Source organism: Oncorhynchus mykiss, chromosome 12 (genome assembly GCF_057628025.1).
Source record: "Oncorhynchus mykiss isolate SJ-2025 chromosome 12, ASM5762802v1, whole genome shotgun sequence".
NCBI lineage: Eukaryota > Metazoa > Chordata > Actinopteri > Salmoniformes > Salmonidae > Oncorhynchus > Oncorhynchus mykiss.
In genome coordinates this window covers 19,224,989-19,241,563 of record NC_143033.1, presented here as the reverse complement: position 1 = coordinate 19,241,563, position 16,575 = coordinate 19,224,989, and the positions used below count along the sequence as shown (strand labels likewise).

The following is a 16,575-nucleotide window of genomic DNA, read 5'->3' as shown; positions in this document are numbered from 1 at the left end:
CCAATTAGCTGCATTTGCTATCACTTTCAGCTCACGTGCCCAAAAACTGACTGCTGGTCCAGGATAACTCGCTCGAAAACTTCAAAAATATAAATTCCAGGTCGAATAAACTGGTCAAACTAAGTAGAGAATCAATCTTCAGGATGTTATTTTCATATATATCCTATAACGTTCCAACCGGATCATACGTTTTCAGCTGCAGCCAAATGGAACAACGGTGGCATCCACAGAGAAATGCGCCACAGGAAAATGGCATTCTGTCAGGACACTGACTATTTCCCCTCCCATTCGGTCAAAGTTCACAGCAAATGCTCCATTCCACTTTCTACTGAATGAGGACATCTAGTGGAAGGCGTAGGAAGTGCTACCAGAGCCATATATTGTTGGGAAAGGAGGGGGCGATGACGTCAAAGTTGCCCCACATTCAGAATTTCACTTCTTGTTTGGAAGATTGCCTGCCCTATGAGTTCTGTTATACTCACAGACATAATTCAAACAGTTTTAGAAACTTCAGTGTTTTCTATCCAATAGTAAGAATAAAATGCATATATTAGCAATCTAGGACAGAGTAGGATGCAGTTCACTATGGGCATGCAATTCATCCAAAGTGAAAATACTGCCCCCTATCCTCAACAAGTTTTAAGGGGCATTTGTTTTGAGTGGCGTCTGTTTTCACCTGGTTGGTGAATAAAGAAGTAGCGCTACTCTGAACTCTCTGTTTCCTGCGTCTGACTCCTTCCTCCACTACACATATTACACATGCAGCCTTTGGCCCTGCAGGATTGCTGGAGGATATGTAGTTATGTAGATTTTCAAAATTTCTGTAGGACTAGTCATGCAAGAGACACCTGCACAATTCCTTCACAAAGAATCACAGGAAACCTGCAGAAGTTTTTGTAAGCTACTTTTTGTAAACTGCTTAATGAAAAAATTATGCGAAACATATTCGTATATTTTTATTTTCTCCATCAGTACCAGGGGCACAAGTGTTTTCATGCAAACTTAATATTCTTTACCTCCTATTTTATTGTCTGTCTGTCAATATATAAATTCAATTCAATTCAAAGGGCTTTATTGGCATGGGAAACATATGTTGACATTGCCAAATCAAGTGAAATAGATAATAAACAACAGTGAAATAAACAGTCAAAATTAACCACAAACATTACACTCACAAAAGTTCCAAAAGAATAGAGACATTTAAAATGTTATGTTATGGCTATATACAGTACAGTGTTGTTACATTGTGAAAATAGTTAAAGTGCTATATCCCTGTTACTGAGAGGATGCGTGCTTACTCTCATTTCACAAGATTCTGACATCTTCCTCTTTTCGGCTGATTTCTATCCTCTGTGTTATCATGGTGTCTTAATTTGCATGGTGCAACGTGCTGAATAAGATATCTGTGAAGACATACTGCAGACCTGTTCCGTACTACACCAAGTGTCCCAAAGGAGTATACAATGCAAAGGGAAGGCTGCACTGAAGAGCAAAATTCAGGACATTCTCAGCGGTCGCTCTAGGCTCGTCATTTGTAGATGACCACTGATTCAAAAGGAACACAAGTTTTCATCGCAGGGAAGGCAAACTCCAAAGCTGTGGGAAAGGACAACCAAAACAAGAATGGAAATGTTTTTACAGAAATAAACACATATCCTTCTACTGTAGAGATAAGAGAAAGAAAGACTGTAGCCAACTCTAGAGATAACAAACCAGAGAACGTTGGCGGGGGAGAAGAATCCTTCCAAAAACAACCCCCCCAAAAAAGGCAAGGGAAAGAAAGATGGGAAGAAAGGGAGAGGGAGAGGGAGAGTGAAGAAAAACCACAGAGAAGTGAATGACAACAATAAGAAAGCACTGATGGACTTTGTAGAGCATTTGAAGGGGAAGAGAAGACTTATGGTATGTGCTTTTATAGGTCTCTTTTAAGTATATCAAATAATCTGTTTGTTTTTGATAGATGTGTTCATCCATTTGTGATACAGGTGATAGCCACGCCCAGTGCCAGCACACCTCAGTATGTCCAGCAGAGGGAGGAGAACGAGCTTCATTTCTGTGACCTTGCCCTGAGAAAAGTTACTACGGCAACCATCCTGAGCTCAGGGCCTGACACTACCCTCACCCTGCACCATTACCAACTTGGTACTACTATGTGTGTGTCTGTGTCTACTGACTCCATCTCGCTTAGATAGATCCTACATTGATCCTAAATAATTTTCTCTTCTGGATCATAGTGTTATTATAGAGATTATCCTGTACTTTTGTATACTTTTTAGCCAGCAGTTCTGAAAGTAGCCCTCATAAGCCAAAAATGAAACCCGAAAATTGCATAATACATCACATATGTGCACCATGTCATTGCGCTCTCTCTCGCTCTGCTGTGTGTGCATCTTGCTAGCTGTCACTCAAATGGAGAAGGGCTGAAACTAATTGGCTAGAACTTGAATTGCTACGTGGGGGTAAATGTAGGGGAAAAGGCGTAGCACAGCTTCCAGAAAACAGTCGCTTTCAAACTAGGGATTTCGTAGATAGTTAAGGTAAAACAGTAAGAGTGCTCATAGATTATGTACAGTGCCTTGCGAAAGTATTCGGCCCCCTTGAACTTTGCGACCTTTTGCCACATTTCAGGCTTCAAACATAAAGATATAAAACTGTATTTTTTTGTGAAGAATCAACAACAAGTGGGACACAATCATGAAATGGAACGACATTTATTGGATATTTCAAACTTTTTTAACAAATCAAAAACTGAAAAATTGGGCGTGCAAAATTATTCAGCCCCTTTACATTCAGTGCAGCAAACTCTCTCCAGAGAGTTAATATGTAATGAAATTAATTATATGTACACATGAAGACAATTGAAAGGGTGAAATGAGAAACGTCATTGTTTGCTAACTGATCGACTTTGATACCAAACTAATGGGGATTATAGATTGAATAACCATTCACTGTTTGTATTCTTTCATGATTTATGATAAATAGTTACGAGCCTAAATGACTTACGGATGATTACTATTGACTTCTTAATGAACTGGATTGTTGACTTCCCTAATTATGTTAATCATGACTGATTGTTATATGATCTTTGGGATGAGGAATTTGATCGGATACATGTTATTTGTTTCCTTAGTGATGCAGCACAGACTACTCAGTAAATATACCACTTTATGGTTATAGGAATTCCTGCCTCAGTCTCATCCATTCCTCTGTCACCTGACACCTCACTGTCAGTCATCATACCTGTCCAGCTACCCACAAAGATTCCACTAATCTTTCAGGTGGCTACTTTGAAGAATCTCAAATATAAAATATATTTTGATTTAACACTTTTTTGGTTACTACATTATTCCATATGTGTTATTTCATAGTTTTGATGTCTTCACTATTATTCTACAATGTAGAAAATAGTCAAAATAAAGAAAAACCCTTGAATTGGTAGCTGTTCTAAAACTTTTGACTGGTAGTCCAGAGGAGGAGAGAGGCCGTATTTCACATGACAAACATTACAGTAGACATGTGACACTGGTGGTTCAGTGGAGATGAAAACAGCAGTGGGGCTGCTTGCAATAGGCAAATACAGGAGATGAATAGAAAGTGATAAGGCTGCCGTACTTATAACTCAATAGGAGTCCCTCTGCAGAGAGGGGAAGTTGTTAAAAGCACACACACTGAGGTCACAATTGCTTACACACACACACACACACACACACACACACAGAGGAACTCATTCACATGCACAAACAAAGACTCTCCCCTACCCAAGGACCACCAGCCCACGTACAGACTGGATGGATTCCTTAGGCGCTGACTGTTCCCACTATGGTGAGTACCAGACTTACAGTAAATGGTACTGTATCTTTATTAGCTACTGTATAACTAGCTTCATGTTTCAAGTTTTAAAGTTTATTTGCCACGTGCACAGGATACAACAGGTGTAAAACAGTACAGTAAACATGAGGCTGCTGAGGGGAGAACGGCTCATAATAATGGCCGGAACGGAGCAAATGGAATGTCATCAAACACCTGGAAACCAGGTGTTTGCTGTTTTTAATACCATGCCACTTATTCCACTCTAGTCATTACCATGAGCCCATTCTCCACAATTAAGGTGCCAACATCCTCCTGTGGTACAGTAATATTCTAACCTTGAGAGATATTTCCAACAGTGCAATGATAATCATAACTTAGATAACATAGATAAAATGTTAAAAAGTCTGACTAAAAAACACACAAGAACTGCAATGAGAGTTAAAGAAACATGAGAATGCAAGTATATACAGGTCAGTGCCAGGTGGGTTTATATATAAAAAGTGAATGGTAGTAGGATATACATGTAACAGGGCAGAACATTTCACTTGGGAAAGCTTTACTGTTTGTTTACCGTCCTTGTTGTACAACGTAGTGTAGTGGCAGGTAGGAGCAGGAGTTTTGTAAATATATACTATTCTATTTTAATTTTCTTTGTTATACGGTGCCCTCTTTTCTTTGCAGATTTTTCTCGGAAGTTTTATGAAAGCGCTATGAGACGGAGATTAGAAAAGTTTGATGTCTTTTTGTTTTTTCTTATAAGAGTAGCTCTTAACCTCTGCATTAGAGAAGTACTTGTTCAAAGCAGTTTTGCTAAACAGGGTTGTGGCAGTCTGGATTGTGTAATACAGCCTTTTCAACTTGAAACCTTTGGTTCCTCTTTGCTTTTACTCAAGACATGTTCTCATTTATTGAGCTATAAGAACAACATCTAAGACACTGACCTCTCCTTAGCGTGTCAGGAGGTTAATCATTTTGTTGGAAAAATCATTAATTCTAAGTAATCTTAATTACAACAGCCTACTTTTTTTCACCCATGGATTTTGCTCAAGGCCATGTCATACCAAAATAATTCCCAGTTCACAGCCAACTAATCTCATCTATCAAAAAAGTCAATGTGTTGCTGTAGAACCTCTGTTATTGGCTGTAATTTACTCCTGCTAGACATGTAGCACATCTCTGGTGAGGTGACTATAGACAGAAGGATGCTGAAAGGACCTTCTTTAATGTCTTTGTGACACATACAGTAGCCGTTAGACAAGTGAAACCCACTGTGTCTGTAAAGTCATAAACATGAGATAGCATTGTCACACAGTCTTTAGCACATCCATAACAGACAGACACACATTCCCCTTTAGATCTTTGTTGAATAATGATTAGCTTCCAAATGGCTACATTTGTAAGGGACATGAACTAGTTAGTGGCAAGAAAAAGTATGTGAACCTTTTGGAAATAGCTGGATTTCTGCATAAAATTTTCATAAAATTTGATCTTCATCTAGGTCACAACAATAGACAAACACAGTCTGCTTAAACTAATAACAAACAATTATAGGTTTTCATGTCTTTATTGAACACACTGTGTAAACATTTACAGTGCAGGGTGGAAAAAGTATGTGAACCTTTGGATTTAATAACTGCTTGATCCTCCTTTGGCAACAATAACCTCAACCAAATGTTTTCTGTTGCGGATCAGACCTGCACAACGGTCAGGAGGAATTTTGGACCATTCCCCTTTACAAAACTGTTTCAGTTCAGCAATATTCTTGGGATGTCTGGTGTGAACTGCTCTCGTGAGGTCATGCCACAGCATCTCAAATCGGGTTGAGGTCAGGAGTGGGCCACTCCAGAAGGCGTATTTTCTTCTGTTGAAGCCATTTTGTTGTTGATTTACTTCTGCGTTTTGGGTCGTTGTCCTGTTGCGTCACCCAACTTCTGTTTAGCGTCAATTGGAGGACAGATAAGCCTAACATTCTCCTGCAAAAAGACCTTAATAAACTTGGGAATTAATTTTTCCGTCAATGATAGCAAGTTGTCCAGGGCCTGAGGCAGCAAAGCAGTCCCAAACCCTGATGCTCCCTCCTCCATACTTTACAGTTGGGATGAGGTTTTGATGTTGGTGTACTGTGCCTTTTTTTCTCCACACTGTGTTGTGTGTTCCTTCCAAACAACTCAACTGTAGTTTCATCTGTCCACAGAACATCCAGGTGCACTTTTGGGAACTTCAGACGTGCAGAAATGTTTTCTTTGGACAGCAGTGGCTTCTTCCGTGGTGTCCTCCCATGTTTTACGTATCGTAGACTCATCAACAGATATGTTAGCATGTTCCAAATATTCTGTGAGTCTTTAGCTGACACTAGGATTCTTCTTAACCTCATTGAGCATTCTGCACTCTACTCTTGCAGTCATCTTCGCAGGACGGCCACTCATAGGGAGAATAGCAACAGTGCTGAACTTTCTCCATTTATAGACAATTTGTCTTACTGTGGACTGATGAATATCAAGGCTTTTAGAGATACTTTTTTAACCTTTTCCAGCTTTAAGCAAGTCAACCATTCTTAGGTCTTCTGAGATCTCTTTTGTTCAAGGCGTGGTTCACATCAGGCAATGCTTCTTGTGAATAGTAAACTCAAATCTTGTGAGTTTTTTATAGGGCAAGGCAGCTCTAACCAACATCTCCAATCTCGTCTCATTGATTGAACCTCCAGGTTAGCTGACTCCTGGCTCCAATTAGCTTTTGGAGAAATCATTAGCCTAGGGTTTGACATATTTCTTCCAACCTACACTGTGAATGCTTAAATTATGTATTCAATATAGACAAGAAAAATACAATAATAATTTGTGTTATTAGTTTAAGCACAACATTTTTGTCTATCGTTGTGATTTAGATGAGGAGCAGATCAAATTTGATGACCAATTGTTGGGGATGAATCAGAATAGTTGGGTAACATAGATAAGATGTTTTATTTTCATTATATGCTTGTGAGTTACTTCTCATTTAGAATGTATCTTGTTGTACTATAGTGGTGGCCATTTGCAGTTATGCTTTCTCTGTCCTGGGTTCAGTTACTTGGGCCGCAGAGAGGAGAGAGGTCAAGCTTGTCTTCATATGTAAACATATATTTTAAACCATGTGAAGGGATGATTGAGGGGGAACCAATTATCTCTTGGCTCAACAATGTCTATGTGCCAGTCTCTGTCTCTGTGATCTTGTCCAGGAGGGGTGTATTTGATATATGCTAGTGGATGAGGTTTTGTTTTTGGTCCTGAGTGGTACCAAGAGCGAGATAAGGACATAGTTTAGGAGAGAAAGCTGAACGATAATTTATAGCCAATGCTGTCTGGCTATGTGTGTCTTTGCTATAAAGGATCTCAGTTGCAATGTGTAAGGACTCTCAGAGAATTCATTTATAGACACTGAATTGATCTGAGAGTCACAGGGTTGTGATGGAGCTCAAAATAATTAAAGATGGACTTTATGATAACTCTGACTTGTGTGGTGGTTTGGTCTCATGATTTGGTAAATACAGGAAATTTCCACTACTAATCCAGATAATTCCAAAGGGTTCACATACGTTTTCTTGCCACTGTAAGTGGATTCCAGCTGAAGTGGATTCCGTGTCGTTTCTGGGGGGAAACTACGGAGTTGAGCAATAGTCATGCATGCTCACCAATGAGGCAAAGGGTAGTGTTTAACTAATGATTGAACATGTCACGTGCATTGACTGCTTTAAGCTGAACCAGTGGGAATGATATTCAGATACCTAATAAGTAATCTCCCTCTGTGGCTGTGTTACAAGTTGTTGCTCTTTATATGGCAAGACACAATGTTTTTAGGCTATTTGTGTATTCATTAAATACAATACATTGTGAAACAAGTGTTAACATGTTTCATTAATTGATTAGTTGATGCCACTTCTTATGGACACTTCTGCCCCCCTAGCTGTCTCAATTGTCTGTCCAAGTTCAACAACAGCACAGCGTGTTCCTCCCTGGCCAGGGTGCCGTCAGCCTTGTGCAATAGGAATGTCTGTCCTCCGGACTTATCAACACTTCCTCATGATAGGTTGCTCTGTCTCAATTCAAACAAACCTCATTAATGTGAGGTGTGGTGCTACAAGATTAAAGTCATCCACCACTTATCCCTTACTGTCAACAACATGGAGCATACAGTAGTAGTCTTTTACTGCAGCTATCACTAGTGCAGCTTATAACAGATGCATGTTCAAAACCTCACACCAGAGTAGAGTTCCCAGAACCTATGGTACCTTTTCACACAGACAGAACACAAATAAACAGATTTTTTGTCATTTGCATCTTCAGCGTGGAAATACAGGATTAACAAGAGACTACAGCTACAACAACAATGTAGGCGGACACAGAAGTTAAAGAACTCTTTCACCATAGAGTGGTATTTCTGGTTATTTGGGCCATCTTAGGTCATCGTAATTATATTTTTAACAACCAGCCATTCAATATATTGTTTTTGTCAAATAGTAAGTAGCAGAACCATTATCGTTAGACCTCCTATATTGACTATGAAAAAAAAAGCAAAGCATGAGTTAATCAAGTAATGTGAGCACAAAACACCTATGTGTCCACTTCCTGTTTAGCACCATGACTTTGTTGCATTTCCTGTGTGATCTGTCACACACTGGGTCCTGAGGGTCTAAGTGCTCTTAGTACCTCAAGACACAAAGAGGTAAGTGAATCATTGTTGGCTTACTTCAGTGAGATTGAAGTGGCTAAAAATACCAACATGGTGCAAAGACAGTATAGTTTACTCAGGGTTCGGTCGTAAGGCTTAGGATCCTTTTTAGAGTCCATCCTTTGAGTTTCATCAATCTGAGCTGTAAAATCATAGAGCAACCTTTCTCTTAGATGTTGTGATTGGTTTGGAATGAGTAGCTGTACGTGTGGAAGTTGGAGTAATTTCTAAATGTCAGTTATTGAACAATTGTTACAACCTCCAGCTTTCTCCCCCCTGGGTCCCACCCCTTTCTCTCCCTTTCTCTCCCTCTCTTCTTTCTCTAGCTCCCTCGTTAAATGTGTCTGTGTTTGTATAGTAGAGACATTTTCAATGGTGGTTAATGAATCAATAATGCAATATTGATGTGAATGACATTAAATGTTTCCGTCTTCCTCAAATTCATATTTATTAGGGGAAATTCCTGAGAGTATACATAAAGCACACTTCCTCCTCAGTAGTCTTTCTCTGTTTCCTGCCAGCAGGACAACAAGTCTGATGTGAAGGCCATCATGGCTCGCTTCAACACGGGGGGAAATGCTACAGAGGGTATCTCCTCAGAAGGTCCAAAAGCTACAGTGCACCCCACCCTGTCCTCAGGACCCCCCATCCAGCCTAAGAAACATGCCCTGGAGACCAGCCTCTCAGGCAGCGCAGCCTCCACCGCACCCAAACCCAACTTCCTCAAGAGCACCATCTCCACCAAGAGCGCTCCAGAAGTCAGGGACTTTCCCAAAATCAAAGTTATCCCTAGTAAGTTTGGAAACACCCAAGAGGACAGCAAACCCTCCTTTGTCAAACAGTACCCCTATAAACTCAAACCACCTGGCCCAGAGATATCCCAGGATGCTGAGGTCAAAAGCCCTTTGCCCAAACTCCCTCTCCAGAAGCCATCTCTGAGCTTAACCTCGTCTGACACCAAGTCTGCCTTTCCCAAACCTCCCCTGGGTGTGGCCAAACCCTCCTGGGTCAAAGACAGCAGCCCCAAACCTGACGATAGTGGGGGTACCTCGAACTCCATCCCACCCAAAATACCCCCTTCCAAAAAAAACATAATCTCCATTGCAACAGTGAGCAACAGTAGCCCGCCCCCCCCCAAATTGAACCCCATGCCCAATTTCCTGGCAATAGGGACTGCGCCAGCCAAACCCAACCGGCCTCCTAGGGTGACCTTGGATAAGTTCAAGAAGGGCACAGAGGCTAGTACCGATGGTAAGTGTTCTATCTCAAACGTAACTAATAAATTACATACCGCCAAATCCATCAATAGTGAAGATGCTTCTGCTGTGGTTTTCTAAACATGCTGCAGTTGTTCAGACTTTCCGTCTTGCACCCAGACCAGAGGGGTTTATGTGGTTGTATGCTCCACTGATCAGAACCCCCAGAGACGAGTAGTAGAGGACACGCAGACACACACACACGCAGGCAGGCAACTTGCATGTACACACGCGCACACACACACACACACACACAGGCAGGCAACTTGCATGCACACACGCATACGCACACACGCACATGCATGCACACGTAGAGTACACACTCACTCACACACTCGGCTGCATCATAGGTCTTCATCACAAACCACAAGACAGAATCTGACAACTGAGAGACAGATTAGAGCTGTTGAATTTGCTTTACAGCACAGTGCGTTGCTTTATATAAGCTCTGTTACATATAGAATAAGTGAAGTTAAACACGGAGCTGCCCTGTAATTTAACGTCAAAATGTAAAACCAAAGATGCAGAAATGAATGCTTCCCCTAAATAAGTTCTCTCTCTAGTTTCTCTTTTTTCTTCCTCCTTTCTACAGCTGATGTTTGCACCCTAACTGGGAAGTTCATCTTTAAACAGGCACATATTCAAGTGAAAGGTTTCAGGTTTGGATCCACATGGGGATATGGTTTTGACTAAAGACAGATTTCAGCATGGTTTGCATGCATTACTGTTAGTCAGCAGAGAGAAGAATCCAATGTGAATTCCACACTCCCCCTGGTGAGAATGTAGGCCAAAGCTGTTACAGACACTATTTATTGATTTGTGTAATGATTGTTGCCTACATGCAGGTTGAAAATCAACATATTCAGTAACCAGGTATCCAAGAGTACAAGGGTCATCTCAAACTCTGCTATTCTCCCTTTCAACTACAGAATAACATCCACAGAAGAAGCAGGACTGATGCTTTATTCAAATAAAATGACATTTTATTTGTCACATACAGACAGTGGCGTTTCTAGATTGCATAGATCCCTGGGCGAATGGATGGATGTCCCCCCCCCCCCAAAAAAAAGCACCATTCTGCACTAACTGCAATATTTATTCAGACATTTGGAACAACACAAATAAATAATGATAACATTTAAAACTATATAAATGTAAAAACATATACAAAAATAAGACTCATAAATATCAAAAATAAGTAACAAAGACCAATTGAAACAAATTTGTGTTGATTTGGCACTCGAGCATCGATACATTACCCATCCCCCAACACTGTCAACCAAGAGTCAAGACTACATTACCCATCCCCCAACACTGTCAACCAAGAGTCAAGACTAAACCCATTCACCTTGATGGTGTGCAGACTGGTTTTATACTATTCTTAACGATTTCACACAAACCAGAAAAAAATGCATCAATATGTCGGTGAAACTATATATTCACAGTATTATGAATGAATTGTGGTTTATTTGGTAGCATTTTGTAGTGTGACTGATTTTACTAATTGCATTAGTACTGTACAAAGTTAGAGGTGCGCAATTTGATAGATTCCTCCGCTCCCCCTAGCTCAGGCTTCCAGTGGGGAGACCTGAGGTAAACCTACCCCTGCCCCCCTCCCCATCTCGTACTTGTGAGTGGGAGACCTTCCCAGGCAGTAGCCTGCCTAGCTCACAAACTAGAATCAGTGCGCCCACTCCGGCAAGGTTAATTGACCAAAAAGTCCCACACGGTGACATGATATCATTGATGTGATGTGCAAATGATCGATAGAAAACCAATCGCGCAAATGTCACCATTCCGCCCTGGGCGGCTGCCCATGTCACCTATACCTAAATCAGCCACTGCATACACATGTTTAGCAGATGTTATTGTGGGTGTAGCAAAATATTCAATCACTATATGCAGCTGATTTGAAAATGAACATGTTCATGCAATTTCCTTTTTCACTGTATGTGTGAGGTGGTCATCTAAAGGCCTGTATTGTCTCCCCTGAAGGTCCTGCTGGGTTAAAGAAGGGATCTGTTCCCCCAAACCCTGCCTCTCACCCCAGTAACCATATGGCCCCACCCCTGCCCTCTCATCCCATGGCCCTTAGCCTGCCCCCGCGACCACCAGAAGCCATGTGAGTGCCGGACTCTGATAATCAGAGGGGAGTCGTATGAAAACCGGACGATATTAGAAAATACCACTACTGGCATTGAAGTACATCACAGGAGGCTGCTGAGGGGAGGACGGCTCATAGTAATGGCCAGAACAGAGCTAATGGAATGGAATCAAACCCATGGAAACCATGTTTGATGTATTTGATACCATTCCACACCAGCCATTACCATGAGCCCGTCCTCCCCAATTAAGTTGTCACCAACCTCCTGTGAAGTACATACATAATTAAAATGCACATAAGCCTGTAGACACACACTGCAATTACTTCAGAGCATAGAAACAGCACACCTTCCCTTTCACAAAACCCTGTGTTTTTGTTTAGATCCTACTATTCATTATTTCCTTCAGTAACTTTCAAAGTAGAATCCCACTGGGCACACACTGGTTGAATCAATGTTGTTTCCACATCATTTCAATGAAATTACAATGAATCAACATGGAATCGACGTTGAACTGACGTCTATGCCCAGTGGCATACTTGTCCACTGATCTTATTTCCATTGTGATGTGGTGGGTCATTTTGGCTAGTTGACTGACTTTGTGTCTCTGCTTCCAGAATCCAACCTGACCCAGATGAGAACTATGATGATGTGGGATTAATGAACAATCCTCCACCCCCTCCCTCTGGAGGACATCCTAGTCAAAAGACTAAGGTGAAATGTTTTCCTAATTCCTAATTTGTCCAATTTAGGCCTATGTATTTGATTAAATACCACCATACAGGCCTACAGTATTCTGATTGCATCTTTTTCATCCAATAGGACAGTGAAAGTGATGAAATGTATGAAGATCTTGACGAAAGATGGTGAGAAAGATTCCCTCCAAGTTCTATTCAACTTTTTCTATTGTACCAATCTGTGAAATTGGAAACCGGTTTTAGACAGACAGAGGACTCTACAGTGCCCAAAAGCTGATGAGATGTCTGAGACAAGTCTATAGTTTTATATAAACACTGCCCTCTAGTGAGCATTAACACCACTGACACTTATTTATAATCAGGGGGGCAGTGGAATCAAAGGAGCAGGAGAAGAAGAGAGAGAGGGAGGAGAAAAAACGACAGGTGGAAAGGAAAGAACAGAAAGAACGTGAGAGGAAAGAACAAGAGGCCAAAAGGAAATTCAAAGTAAGTGTTTGCAAAAGCCTGTTGTTCGGTAGTTCCCCTAGATATTGCTGTATTGTAGAGTCCATCCAGTATACTATTTATGAAGTGAATGTGTTTACGCTGCATCTTCTATCATGTATTTATGTTTCCTTTTGTGGCAGCTGACTGGTCCACTGAAGGTCATCCACAGGGTCCAGGCCAGAGTGGACAGTAAAGGGAGTAAGATGGACCTGGGGCTGAAGCAGGGAGAGTCTATTGACATCATGCGTGTTTTGGACAACCCAGAAGGACGCTGGCTAGGGAGGTCACAGGACGGCTCCTGTAAGTGACAGCTGTCTCCTCCTCCTCCTTCTTCTCCTCGCTCCTATTCCAGGTTACTTTTCTCCCTCACATCCTTTTGATTGTTCTTCATGTGCAAGACTAACATGTGCTCTGTATATTTGCAGATGGCTATGTGAAGACTGAGTCTGTTGAGATTGACTTTGACACCCTGAAGCGTCAGGGTGTGTCTATATCCAGTCATATGGAGCACGAACCGGAGGTATACGATGATGTGGCCTTTCAGAATGACCTCAGCAGGTAAAATGGCTCTCGATCCTGCTGACACTGTAAAAAACATTTGAGACAAATAACCATTGGAAAGACATGAATACCTTATTATTGTAATGCACTGCATGAATTTCTTTCTGTCTTTTGATTGTGTAATTATGTGATCCAATGGAATGATGTCCTCCTCATTCCAGTGGGATTAAGAGTGCAGGAAGTAAGTTTCAAATGACCAAAACGTAATATTGAAACTGATCAACACAATATGGCAATGTGGTCACAAATTACTTTAGTTAAATCTAGATTACATTTTTATCTTGGTCATTCCTAGTGGTTCTTCCTTCCCCTCCTGATGAGGATAGTGACATATATGACGATCTTGACGATTCAAGCTTCAACGTCAGGTGAGAATATCATGTTGCACTATGATGGTGTAGATTCATTGGTGTGCATTCATCTGAGTGTATATTTTCTATGCATGTGTCTGTGTAAGTATGTGAATAAGTATGTATGTGCAGCCCTAGCCCCTCGGACTCCAGATCCCCTCCTAAACCTCGCTCTTGGATGTTTATTAAGGGCTTCGACCAGTGGAGGAAAAGCCCAGGCAGCAAAATTGAGTAATACCATAAGATGGATCAGGAAATACACTGTAATTACCTCCTATCCCGATAACCCCAAATATCAAAGCACTAATCAGGAGGGACTGAAGGGATTCATTACCTCACTACTGAATAATTTAATGAAATCATACTTACATCATCAGTGCTTGACTTGGACTGAAATAGGTGCTAGTACTCATGTTGGGTCCCGGTACCATTAATATTTAGGTGCAGGAGCTCCACAATACCATTGAGCTAATATTCTATAAGAGGAACAGGAGCTCAAGCAGTAGAAAGTTTGGGGTAACAGTACTTAGCTCTGGTGAGCTCCTGCCCAAGTCAAGCACTGTAAATCATTAAATAAATACTTATTTTACATCCTTTAATGAATGAACAACCTTCCCCATTTCTGTCTATACATCTACTGTAGATGCACTCACTTACAATGTTCTATGTACAGGTGTGAAAAAAATAACTCTAATCATAGTTCAATTGATTGTGATTTGTTGACCTGTTTTTGTTTTATTATTGCTAGATTCTCTGTATTGATTTGTGTCCTTTTGCTTACAATGAACCCACAATCAATAAAATCAACTTGCACCAGACATAACATGGACTAATATTTTAATTCTGTTTTTGTCATTTTCAGAGTATCCCCACCTTCCCAGTTTGACCAGACAGGAAATACTGGTATCTTAATATGATTCATATGCAGAGTGACTATGTGTGTTCTGTGTCGGTGGCATTACAACAACTGAAGAATAGAATTTTGAAAGTACTGTTAACTTCCCTTCTGTTTCAATGTGTTCTTGATGTTATTTCTCTGTATCTTTTGTTGTTCTAAAAAGAATCTTCTGAAGTCAGTGATTCAGATATTTATGATGATGTTGACACCACTAACTTCCATCTGCCTCCACCTATTAGCAGGTAATGACAGAGAGAGTCATTTTTTTCACCCGTGTTTAAACAAAGTCGCTGTTATTACATAAGAATGTCCTTATCATCCACTGGGAAGCATTTTGATAATGTCCCGTTTTTCTCTCTTCAGTCTCCCACTAAGTAAAACCAAGGGTAAGGCTGAGGACAAAGATCTTAAAAAGCTAAAGAAACTTGAAAAGGAAGAGAAGGAATTCAGAAAGAAGTTCAAGGTAATTTGGCTATCACAATTTAAGTTTAGAATTTTACATTTTTTGTACATTCATTCGACCCTCAAACCTGACCTCTCATTCCTATAGTATGATGGGGAAATCCAGGTACTCTATCAGGTGACCATCATTTCCACCTTGGCCAATAAGAAGTGGAGCAGTAAAGCTCTGTTGTTGAGACCTGGGGAGACTCTGGATGTCATCGTTAAGCCTGTAGACAACAAACTCATCTGCAGAAACGAGGAGGGCAAGTGTGAGTAACAATGAATCCTCAGTGTGATACATAGGCGTTCTGCAATAAAACAAATCTGCAAGGGAACTAACTTCAATGATCTCTCCCCATCTCTCTCTCCTTCAGTCGGCTACGTCTTGACCAGCCATATTGTAGTAGAGTAAGTACAACACAAAAACAGATCATACAAAATCACATCCATAAATACACATAATATACTGTATATAGTATGTAATTAACAGTTTACTAAACTGCAGAGAAAAATGCTTGGATATGAAATACCCAGAATTTGATACCAATCATCTGTTTTGCTTTTACAGAGATGCTGATATCTATGATGACATTAGTGATGGTATGTTTCAGACCTGACATGCAATGGCATTTAATAATGAATATCATAATATATGCTAAATCAGAAGATCAAGTGATCAACGCTATCAATTTTATTCTTGCAATATGGTGCTGATATGTTTTTCTTGTCTGAGAATTTTTTTTCAAATGTCAGTCATCTCTAGTAATAGCTGTCATTTCTTTGCAGGTTGCATATATGACAACGACTGAACACTGTCTACAAAGTGATGCGATATTTGTATTTTGGGGGTTTCTTGTTTATATCAACAACCTTTATCTAATTTACTGCGATTATTTTGAGGTGAAGTGGTTTTCATTCAAGAACAACACAGTCCACAGACACTTCCTCCCTTTATGAATAACTGTGACTTTGCATTGAATAGGCCTAAATGACATACACTTTCAATATAAAAACGGAACATTGTATTTCAATGCTTATATTCTATATTCAACAAGAGATATTACAATTCTGATTGAAAACAAAGGTGCAATGATGATACATTTTCATTAAAAAAAATATTAACAATTTGATGCCAAATATAGCATGTCTGATCAGTTGTCATATGGTTGGCTGGTTCTCACCTGACAGGTGAGTTAGGTCATATTGTAGACCTACTGAAAGTAAGAGCCCATTAGTGATGCGCAGTTCGCAAACGATTTGTTCTTT

General features: G+C 40.4%; 1 protein-coding gene and 1 long non-coding RNA gene across 10 annotated transcripts; one reads left to right on the top strand and one right to left on the bottom strand.

Annotated features, from left to right (window-relative positions):
* Positions 1–1,368: 1,368 nt before the first annotated feature.
* Positions 1,369–16,446, top strand: LOC110537126 (FYN-binding protein 1). Of its 9 annotated transcripts, none has more exons than XM_021622918.3 (18): positions 1,369–1,902; positions 1,986–2,142; positions 9,039–9,765; positions 11,766–11,892; positions 12,490–12,586; positions 12,695–12,738; positions 12,933–13,056; positions 13,197–13,356; positions 13,482–13,614; positions 13,779–13,798; positions 13,913–13,985; positions 14,830–14,870; positions 15,029–15,107; positions 15,229–15,328; positions 15,416–15,578; positions 15,684–15,717; positions 15,878–15,909; positions 16,096–16,446. In XM_021622918.3, the coding sequence occupies exons 3-18, from the start codon at positions 9,066–9,068 to the stop codon at positions 16,116–16,118; spliced, it is 1,950 nt and encodes a 649-aa protein (XP_021478593.3). In that variant the 5' UTR covers positions 1,369–1,902; positions 1,986–2,142; positions 9,039–9,065; the 3' UTR covers positions 16,119–16,446. The 9 variants fall into 9 exon arrangements, 4 of the variants coding, with proteins under 4 accessions (XP_021478593.3, XP_021478589.3, XP_036793008.2 ...); XR_016484920.1 differs by lacking the exons at positions 1,369–1,902; positions 1,986–2,142 and adding exons at positions 3,528–3,822; positions 14,158–14,230; XR_016484919.1 differs by lacking the exons at positions 1,369–1,902; positions 1,986–2,142 and adding exons at positions 3,677–3,822; positions 14,158–14,230 and having other exon boundaries at positions 9,036–9,765; positions 15,041–15,107.
* LOC149979093 (uncharacterized) lies at positions 10,726–15,555 on the bottom strand. The gene is made up of 2 exons (XR_016484921.1): positions 15,401–15,555; positions 10,726–13,641 (listed from the first exon to the last, which is right to left on the bottom strand). It is a non-coding gene; the product is annotated as an uncharacterized LOC149979093 (long non-coding RNA).
* Positions 16,447–16,575: the final 129 nt, after the last annotated feature.

Excerpts from the sequence above, each read along its gene's own strand:
- LOC110537126 (XM_021622912.3), top strand. Across the intron at positions 13,057-13,196 it reads AGGCCAAAAGGAAATTCAAA|CTGACTGGTCCACTGAAGGT; the intron begins GTAAGTGTTTGC and ends CTTTTGTGGCAG. Across the intron at positions 13,615-13,778 it reads TTTCAGAATGACCTCAGCAG|TGGGATTAAGAGTGCAGGAA; the intron begins GTAAAATGGCTC and ends TCCTCATTCCAG.